The sequence below is a fragment of the Thalassophryne amazonica genome, chromosome 14, assembly GCF_902500255.1.
Source record: "Thalassophryne amazonica chromosome 14, fThaAma1.1, whole genome shotgun sequence".
Classification (NCBI taxonomy): Eukaryota; Metazoa; Chordata; class Actinopteri; order Batrachoidiformes; family Batrachoididae; genus Thalassophryne; species Thalassophryne amazonica.
This window is the reverse complement of record NC_047116.1, coordinates 40,750,372-40,761,232: the sequence shown is the minus strand read 5'-3', so window position 1 is coordinate 40,761,232 and position 10,861 is coordinate 40,750,372. Positions and strand designations below refer to the sequence as shown.

General features: G+C 39.2%; 1 protein-coding gene across 2 annotated transcripts in view; it reads left to right on the top strand.

The window, feature by feature from the left end:
- Positions 1-634: 634 nt before the first annotated feature.
- Positions 635-10,861, top strand: part of bard1 (BRCA1 associated RING domain 1) — a 101,281-nt gene continuing 91,054 nt past the window's right edge. For both annotated transcript variants that reach the window (XM_034186119.1, XM_034186118.1), the window contains exons 1-5: positions 635-788; positions 964-1,020; positions 5,310-5,458; positions 7,110-8,158; positions 10,500-10,580. In XM_034186119.1, coding sequence (XP_034042010.1) covers positions 697-788; positions 964-1,020; positions 5,310-5,458; positions 7,110-8,158; positions 10,500-10,580 — 1,428 coding nt within the window. In that variant the 5' untranslated portion in view covers positions 635-696. The remainder of the gene's footprint in view (positions 789-963; positions 1,021-5,309; positions 5,459-7,109; positions 8,159-10,499; positions 10,581-10,861) is intronic.

The following is a 10,861-nucleotide window of genomic DNA, read 5'->3' as shown; positions in this document are numbered from 1 at the left end:
TTTCTATATTGTACATAGCATAAGTATCTACTTTCACTGAATGAAAATGTTGTCGTTTTATGATATTGTCATTAAATATCTCTCAGTATATTTCTAATTGCAATTTAACACATGTTATACATATTGGGAGTGCCACATAAGTCAGGAGAATAAATATCTTTTGTTGTGTAAACATCACTTTTTTTAATGAAATCATCAATCCTTGAAGAAAATTCTTAAAATAATTTTGCCCAATTGAATCTTCATTTTTTTTTTTTTTTTTTTTACATTATTTCAATCAAGCAACTTTTTTTCGATAGAGGAAAACGCTGCTCGGTCAAAAGCTATGCCTTCATTATATTATTAATAACAATTACAATAATAGTGAATATAACAAACTACAAATAAATTTAAAATTTTAAAAGATTAAATTAAAGATTATTAAGATTAAAGATTATTTATCAATATTTTAAAGTGAAATGTTTGTGTGTGTGTGAGAGAGAGAGAGAGAGAGAGAGAGAGAGAGAGAGAGAGAGAGAGAGAGAGAGAGAGAGAGAGAGAGAGAGAGAGAGAGAGATATTGGGGGCGGGGCTGAATGTTAAGTCATTTCCGTGTGTATTTGGCGGGAGTTGCAAGCGATCAGGAAGTATTTAGTTTTCAGATCGTAAACAACGTTTTTTTTCCTGGAGTTGTTACAAAAACACAGTGTCGCTGAAAATGGATGCTAATGTCTTCAGTCAGGCGAACGATTGGAGGCACACTAAAGATGCTGTGGCCAACTTTAAACGGCTGCTTCTTTGCGCTAAATGGTAAACTTTACAGGGATTGTGCTACTTTGTATGTTCAGCTTGTTAGCACTTTGTCCACTTCATCCCGACATATGAGACTAAAACACGTTATTCCTCTGTCCAGAAAATTGTTCATGTGGACAAACTGTGCCTTTCATGATGTCAGCACCGTTTCTAACTAATGCTTTGTTTACAGCTCAACTGTAATGAAGGAACCTGTGTGTCTTGGTACGTGTGAGCATTTGTTGTGCAGGTAAGAAATCCTCAGCTGTGATTGATTCTGACATCATCATAAACAGCGTTCTGCTGCCCGGATGCTTTTACTGTCTCAGGTGCAGCAGCAGTAGTGATTTAGCTGTCTGATGGAGCTCGTTCAGAGATGTTACTTGTCCACAGAATACATTCACCGCTGTGCTCTAAACACAGACCCACTTCAGGCTGACACCTTCTCAAAGGGAGTTAGTAAAAAAAAAAAAAAAAGTAATCATTTTCCAGAAATTGTGATTCAGTCATTGCATCACAAAAGCTTTAATAACTGTTGGCTTTCTTTTAAATCATATGCTGAAGTCTTACTTGTTTTTTCAACAGCCAAAATAATATTTTACTTCCTCAAGAATTATGTTGAGTCAGTGAGCTTTATAGAATTCTTGAATAGATTCTTGTCATTTGATTGGTGGTTTGTATGTCACGTAATATGGATCATTCGTACCATTTGCCATTTTGTTCCATACAATTTTTATTTAGTTTGCAATTTTGGTTCTATATGTTTTGTGCTATTGCATGCCACGACCTCTGCCACTCACACTAGCGGCAATGACACTTATCTTAAAAACAAACATGGCGGGGTTTGAACAAACTTATTGACGTGTAGTCAGGATTGTTTTTGAACTATCTGACTGTTTTTGTAAGTTGTCTGAATACAATATTGGATTGGATTGCTATTGAAAGTTCGTGTTGGACTGTTTGGAACCTCGGCCTCAAAGAATCAGTGAAATATACGGAAATGTAAGGCCCTTTTCTCTTGTTTAGAAATTAATAAAATATCAAATGTCAAGGGTCTATTTTAGGCATTATATAAAACAACTAATGAATGTTTTTTTTTCATTCATGCAATGGAAAGAATATTTAATGCAGTGGAAGATGGAACATTCCATCTTTTTGAACACTGGATTTTTCACGATCCGCACATGCATGAAGTCACTGGAAGTGCATGATCCACTGGATTGTCTCAGCCAAGAGCAATGCTTATTGGTAGATGTGCTTGACTTCTTAAGTTAGTTTTTATGGTGTGAGATCAAGCTCACTTGGCTTGGAATATGACTTGCATTTCTTGAAATATAAGATATATTTTCAAAGGTTAATGTTAGCCGATACTAATTTAGTTTTCCAATTCATGTAATTTAATTCGATTAATCTTAGTTATATAGCGCAGAATCGTAACATAAAAATGAACTTGTATTGCAGTGGATGATCTAATAAGCATATAAACATATATACCAATGTGAATTACAGGTCCAGTGCAACAAAAAAAACATGACATTGTGAACATTCTTTTCTTTTATAAAGTTATGATTGAGATGGGGAGTAAAAGGTGTAATGTACTACCCCAAATAGGAAAAACATGGGACTATATGGGAAATGCACACAAAAAAACAAACAAACTTGTTGGACTAAATTTACATCAGCCATTAAGAAATACAAATGGCATTAGTTAAAAAAGAAAAAGTAAAAAAAAAAGTAGTTCTTTCGGCTTCTCCCATTTTCACTTGGGATCACCACAGCAGATTTGATATGGATCTGTGTGTTGATTTGGCTCATTTTATGCCAGATGTCCTTGCTGACACAACTCTTCATTACATGGAGAATGGGCACAGGTGGTCTTGAACCGGGAGCCTTCAACTCTGGAATCAAGTGCACTAACCACTTGGCTAATATGCTGACTGCATTTATATAGCACTTTTCCATCCACATCAGAAACTCAAAGTCCTTTACAATGATGCCTCACATTCATCCATTCACACAGACACACACACACACACCAATGTCAGGGTGTGCCATGCAAGGCGCTCACTCCAGACCAGGAGCAACTAGGGGATTAAAGGCCTTGCCCAAGGGCCCTTTGTGATTTTCTGGTATGGTTGGGTTCTGAACTGAGGATCCTCTGGTTTGAAGCCCAACACTTAACCACTAGACCATCACCTCCCTAGTTAGTAAGATCAGACACTAGATCAGCACTCTTCTCTTACAGAGTTTTTAAGGCGTACCTGAAGGCATTGCCTCTTCATATAACCCAGTTAATGTTTGTGAGACACCAAAGATTCAGTTCCAGTTGCTAGGATGATGACATTTGAGCATTCAAAATCATGTAAATTCTGTTGAGACTTACATCAGTTTGGCATTTAATAAAACTGTAACCTACCACAGTGAGATAATGACAAGAACATCTGACAATTGATGCTTGATTCTGATTAAATTAAGATTCACTGAGCTGAATTTAAGTGCTTTTCTGGCCTGGCTTGGTTTTGAACCAAGGAACCTCTGGTCTGAAGCCCAACGCTTAACCACTAGACCACACCTGGGCATTATTACGGCCCGTGGGCCGTATCTGGCCCTTTGGCTGACTCGGACTGGCCGCAGATACCTGGAAATTAAAGAATAAAATATTTACTATTCTATCAAGTTAGTGTTGTGAGTGACCTTCGTCCACCTCCTAAGCCGTTTGTGGCTGTGTGTGCGCGTCCTCCGGAGTATAGCAGAGCCTGGCACGGCACACAGCCTGGTACTGCGCCATTGCGTAATGCATGCCACACAGGCTGCCATGGTGCCATTGCGTAATGCACGCCACACAGCACCATCACATAATAGCACAGCCTGGCACGGAGCGATCACTCCATGCCACACAGCGGGCACTGCACCATCGTGTACGCCACGCCATCATGTAAGCCACGCCACACAGCCTGGCACAGAGCCATTGCGTAATGCACGCCATACAGCCTGGCACGGCACATTTGTGTGATCTATAGAAAACTATCCGTGGGGACAGCGACAGAGATGGCAGAGGGGGTCATGGATCAAGCGCCGGAGATAGTTTGATTTTATATCCACTTTCGGTCTCATGATCGTGAATGTTTCATTTTCACATTCATGCGCTCTTGATGCCCAGGCTTTTCGGTGATGGGAAAGGTGCAGGATCATTTGTCCACCTTTTCCCAGTGATTTGTGACTTTTTGACTTTTTCTACTTCATTCAGCTGTCGTCGGGCCACCGGGCCTTTATGATTGAACTAAAATTGCATTGCTTTTATTTTGAAGCCTGTTTTTTTTCATTTGTTCTTGGTAATGATTAATCCAATCAATGTGCACCGCTCCTCAAAAATGTCCACTCATGCTAAAAAGAGAAAGATGGATGCCGAATTTAATAATTCGAGGTACATGTCCTCTCTCGCTGTGCTTTCCATCTCCACCTCAGACATTCAGCCTGACTTTGTTACACTTGTTAAAGATCAACAGAGACTACTAGATTTCTCTCACTGAACAAGAAAAAAGAACTGAAAAACACTAAAATGTGGAAAGTGGGGGAAAATACAAATGTAGACATGCAAAGACATGATAAGAACTAGTGTACTGGGACACCTTTTTCTTTTTTCTGCACAGTTTAGTGACAGTGATATTGTGACTTGTCTTTAATATCTAGATTACAATGAGAATTGATGTGATGTCTTTAGAAAGCTAAGAACCTCCTTGTTCCAACAGTAAGTTTCAGTTTCAACAATATATTAAACTTAAAATGTGTTTTGGGGCCAAAGTGAGCAAAAATGATCACAAATGTAATAATGAGTCAGAAATGTTTCACATTTTGTTCACTATTGTCTTGGAAAATTTGATTGAATAAATTACATTTTTGTAAGGCAACCGCTCTTTTTTTCATTGCCTAATCAGAACATCTAACAGTTTGTCAAAACAATGCTATTTACTGCTTTTTATATAGGAATAAAATTATTACTGTGCAGACTTGAGTTTAGCCTTTTGGCCCCGGCCCACCACAATGTTTTCTGTTTCTCATTTGGCCCAAAAAAATACCACCCCTCCACTAGACCATCACCTCCCCTGGTAAATCTGTGTCAACATGGCAGTTTATGAAACTGAGAAGTTAAACTGCATACTTGTATTTGTTATTGACTGATGCAAATGACATTCAAGTCACAGTCAGTTCATGTATCTGTTTCCTGACTTGTCTCACGACAGTGGCTGTAAAAGTGATGTTTTAATCCTTATAATTGCTCTGGGAACAACTTTTTTTGGGAATGTTTTGCAGGCTGAGTTTCGGAATTACTGGAGTGTGTTTATATTTTTAATTAAATGCCGTGTCAATCACCATCTTCTGTTGGCATGAACTGTACCCTCAGTTTATTCTTTCTCTTGACCTCCTTCATGAAAGAATGTTTTTTAAAATATGAACTCAACTCAGTGTGCCCATTGTATTACTTGTCATTAAACTGTAAAGTAGATTTCCATGCCAAGGTACGGTGTGTTTATTGCTCAGGTCCTGTGCTGGCCCCCGGGCTGGAGACGGCTGTGTGGTCTGTCACAGCCCTGCGTGGGTGAAAGACATCCAAATCAACCGGCAACTCAGCAGCATCATACAACTCTTCAGCGGTCTGGACTCTCTGCTGAATCCCACAGAAAACACAGGTAGTTTGGCAGCCTTGATGTTGAAGCTGGAAAGCAGAATGAACAAGTTTGTCTTTTTAACATGTCTTTTCCCATTGTCTTTGATCCATCTGCCCACACTCCCTTCTTCTTATTACTGACTGAAATAGTAAATGCTTTCCTCCAGCAGTCTGATCTCTGGATGATGATATCACCTATCCCACAGTCTTGTAATAACTGTAATTAGGCAGTGCAGCTCAGCAGGGCAATGTTTAGTTAGAAAGTAGATTTTAGCTTTAACAGTGGTAGATAAATGGCATTTGTTGCAAATGCCATTGTTGTTACTTGTTGCTCCATTATTTTTCTTATCCCACTGTAATCGGTAGTGTTGTTCTAAAAAGGCAAAGAGTGTTTCTGTCTGATGATATGTGCGAATGTTGAACAGTTTTCCCATTCACACACTGCAGTACATGAATTACACACAAAAATGAGTATGCAGGCAGAACATTTTTTTTTATACTTAATTTTTCCTCAAGCTGATTTACATTATAGCTCAATCTCATTAGGTTGCACAGTTGTGGAATACCATTCTACATAACGCTCTCAACTGTGAAAGAAATTTGGTGTTTTTTGAAAGTTATGATTTTTTTTTTTCTAAATTTGTTCAACGTTAAAGATAGGAATTTCTCCAAGAATTTTCCTGACTTTGACCTTAGTCCTATGACTATGAAAATTGAATCAGTTCTTGCCTATCAAGATATGAATCGTCAGTAAAAATGTCAAAATGTTATATTAAAAATTGTGGGCTCCAGGCAAACACGGGTGAAAACATAACCTCCTCCAACTTTGTTGGCGGAGGCAACAAAAAAGGGTGTCATTGATGTGGCACATCAGAATATCTGTCACTGAGCATATTCTGGACATTTTCAAAACACGTGCTGAGACTCCGCCCACTGTTTTCACATGCTGTCAGACTGGGAATTCTCTGCCATTTCATAAAGATGTGTTTGGGAGACCTATTGTGATCCAAAAGCATATTTTTTCAGAGCTGAGAACAGAGAAAATGGCACAAGCCTCGTAATATGTTGTCTTTTTATTAATTTATATTTTAAGGCGTGATGGTCTAGTTGTCCACTCAGTGATTTCTATCGGCAGAGGGGGGAAAGAGTCATGTTTGAGAATTTTATTTTAATTTATTTATAAATAAGTGTTGACTGCTCTTATTTATTTGTCATTTTTGTTCTTGCTGAATTGTTTATGTATACTTGACTCTTAATTCAATAGTTTTTTGTTTTTGTCTTTTTCCCAGATTGACACAAAAATTTTCTTGTTTTTCCATTAGTCTGTGGCTTGACTCTTTTTCTTTTTTTTTCTTGATCATTTTCCTGACTTGTGATACATAAATATAACTCTTTTATACAGTCGTAGCCTATCACTATCTGGGGGAAAAAATAAGTCCTCATACAATTGTGTCACAACCGTTTAAATCCCTTGTGTCCCAGTGTCCAGATTCTATGTTTGCTGTCTACAAATAAGAGATAAAACAATAATAATTATTTTTGTTGCATTATTGAGATCTTTTTTTCTGTATCCCCAAAATATCCAATGTACTCAGTTATCACAAGGTGTTTGAAGCATTGTTACTTTTTGGACCAAATATTTTGACTTTAATTTTTCCCAACTTTATTTGCAGAGCCTGCTCCAAATGAGATGCAAACACAGGCTGAGAATTCCATGTTGAAACACAAGAAAAACGTAAAGATCTGGTTCAGTCCACGCAGCCGCAAGGTGCGCTGCAGGGTGGACAAACCCTCAGACGTCACAATTGCAGACAGCAAGTCTTCTGCAGACATGGCAGAGGCACAGCCAGGCAGCGTTAGTGTTCAGAGAAGAGACCTGGCTGTTTTCAATTTCATCTCATCCTCCCAGGACTCCGACTCCACAAGCTCTCAAAGACGCACCCATGACAACAGAAACAAAAAGAAAATGAAAAAGCCTTCCTGCAGAAAACGCTTGGTGCAGAAAGCTAGTAAGGTAACCCAAAAACAAGCTAAGAAGATGAGGCTACAGGCCATAAACCAAGAGTGGGGGATCATAGAGGAGGCAGATGGTTTAAAGGAGGAGGAGCAAGCCTGCACTGGAGGGGTGAGGAGGTCCAGTAAAAGGGTTTCTTTCCAAAGTCCTGCTGTTACCTCTGAGGATTCTCAGCCTGAAGTGCCACAAGGGAATAGCAACAGTTTCAACTGTGGTGGATGGATGATGAAGCAGGGTCAGTCAGAAGGTGGCAATCGTGTTCTCAGAAACCAAGCCCAACCTTGTCAGAGTGAAGCCGAAAGATTCATCCAACATCACGCACTGTCTGACAACAGTCCAAACGGATATTCCCCAAAAGGTGTTTCTCAACATTCTTCAAAAAGATTGCGAGTAGATGAACAGGTGGTCAGCTTGGAGACCACCCCCAAAAGGCCCAGGTCTTCCCCAAGCCGAAGGAAGCAAACCAGATGGTTTGGCCAGATGGTTGCAGCTTTATCCAACCCTGCGACTATGATTAGTCCCGTGCGTGGCAATAACACCACAATCCACAGAAAACGGCAAGCAGACAGCTCCTGTGTCCCAGTGACGGTGGAACGTGTATCACCACGTAGTCCCGGTACACCTGTGGGACGGTCCAACTCAGGGAGCCCCGCTGTGACGAAGAGGAACCATAAGGGAGAAACTCTGCTTCATCTAGCTGCAATAAAGGTAAGGTTTGAGATTCAAAGAGTCGCACAAGGCACCAATCTTGATTTTTGTCTACATTCTGGGATTATTGCATGTCATACTAGCCAAGAGGTGGACAATCGTGCAATGAAGGGCCAAGACACTGCATTCATTAGCTTTGATCTGTTAGCCGTTGATCTGCAGCCCCATCATGGTGTCACAAATGAATGTTGTCTGAATATTTAAGCTTGACACTCACATTTTCAGACAGTTTTCAAACATTGTCGGAGTCTGTAGGGACTGGCTGGCAGCTGGTCGTCTTTCTGTCTATTTGGACCTTGACTGTCGTTGACAACAAAAGATCCAGTTTGTGCAAGGATGACCAAATGGGACCAAATCAAACAATGTGTGGGGCATGGAACCTATTTTATTTACTTTGTTTTGTTTTCAGGAGCTGCAGGATATGTGCAAACTTATGCTGTTTTCTTCATTGATCAACAGCTGTCTTAATTAGTAGTAAGCAATCATTAAAAGATGAAATACAAATTAAACTTCATTTAGTTGAAAGCTGAAATGAGCTACAAAAGTTTCACAATGCAGTCAGTCAGGCGCAGTAATTGAATAATAAGTAAGTAAATGATTGGAATCATAAAGTAAATAGTCCCAACCCTGCACATGCTGCTCATACTTTTGTTTATTATCATATATTAAGCGGTTAAGCAAGAATTTTAAGAATAAACATGATTCTATGTCAATTAGAAGGATTTTTTCCAGAGGACGTGCAATTATATTTGAAGCACGGTGTTACAAGCAGTAACACTTGCCTTCCCAGCAGAAGGTCTCCATTTCAAAAACCACCTGTGCCTTGTGCTCCAGGTACATGTAGATTGCACCAGGAAGGGCAACTCAAATTGGCATGCAGATCCTGAGCAAAATGAGAAAAAAAAAAAAATCTAGAATTATCATATTTTCCAGAGTTCTGTTTTTATTTTTATTTTTTTTTTTTGTCCTTGCGACTTATACTCTGGTGTAACTTATGCACAGAAAAATCACTCATTCATTAATAATAATGATAATTATCGTAATTATTTTCATAGGTCTTTCCCAAGAGTCAAAGCATGAAACAAACTCAGATAATAAAATAATTAATGCTAATAATAAAAGTACACTAGTGCAACAGTTTACATATGTTCAAGAGGCTTTTTTGACAGATGCAACTTTTTCCTCTGAAAAATCTGGTACATTTGAAGAAGCATGGGCGCTATTTAAATCCATGTTGAATCAAGACAGCACCTTTACAACTTAAACAAAAAGACATCCAACAGTGACCATGACACTTAAATGAAAAACAAATCTCCAAATTAAAAGCAACTTTTTTTTTTTTTTTTTTACACATCGTAAAATACAGTTTATTATACTGGTACACCGTAACTATGACCTGTATCTTGAGTGCAGCCAGTATTTGTAACAGTGTTTTATGTTGTTTTGGTTTCATGATAGCTGTGCACAGTGGCTTGCTCATCTGTCCTTCTGTGCAGGTAGAGAATGTTTCGGTAGATATTTGTTTAGATCACATAATTTTATACTGGATCAGCACCACGTGGAGCCGTCAGTTTTCTTTCAGCATGTGACAGTGACACAAATGGCTAGACGGTAGGCTGCAAGACATCACAAAGCACCCACACACTTTGAATCTCAGCCCACGTTATCTTTCAAGCAAGTGTTTGTCTTGTTATTGCAGAACAAGCTATGTACCATACATCCACTGGTGCACTGCTAATGTTAGTTTTCAGGATTAGCTTGTCAGCACATTTGTGAGGGTTGAGTGTGTTTGCTGGACATCCTCAGAGATGAAAAAGGCGGCATGGCGAAATGTTAGCCAGTGGTCTGGACAGACAAAGAAATGCATGTCACAGACATTTTCTGCAGTGTGGGTGAACAAAACAAAATTTGACTTTTGGAAATGACCCATGCACAGTGAATATCAAATATTGCTCTTCCAACCATGTGCACTTATCTCACTCACTCACACACAAAAAGTTTGACACTAATGTTACTGTGATTGGGGCCAAAGCTCTGCTATCATTCACTTTTATTTTTCCTTAATTTCCTTTTGTATTTTAAATAGTGAGGTTTCCCTCTTATTACAAATTACTCTTCAGCCGTGTTATACTCTGGTGAGACTAAAGTTGTCTTCTAGTAATCTTTGTAAACACGGCCATAATCCCTCTCTGGATCCTAGACAAGGTAATCAATGACCCACTGCAGCGTGCGATTTTGAAGGGCAGGGCTGTAGGTGTTCTGGGATCAACTGCTTTGTTTGAAGGGCTCCTTTGTGGGTTTTCACTGCTGATTATGGCTTTGTTGTTTCTGGGCTCTGCAGGGAGACATAGATGCTGTCAAGGAACTGCTGGAGCAAGGGGCTGACCCCAACTTGAAAGACAACGCTGGATGGACACCTCTGGTAAAGTAGCAAAAAAGATGGATGACACACATGCAAGCCTTAGATTACATTTCAGATTTTTTTAAAAACTTTTTTTTCCCCTGCGCTTGTAAAATTTACAGTAGCACTGCAGTTGATTTGTAGTAACAGTAAACCGAGGCTACGGTGGCCATGAGTTCACCAAAATTAGGTAATGAGAGATTAAGAACATTGTTTGGTCTGATGAATGTCGATTTCTGTGGTGACATTTAGAAGGCGGGATCATGAAGACATGGACCTATTCTGCCATGTGTCAGTGGTTC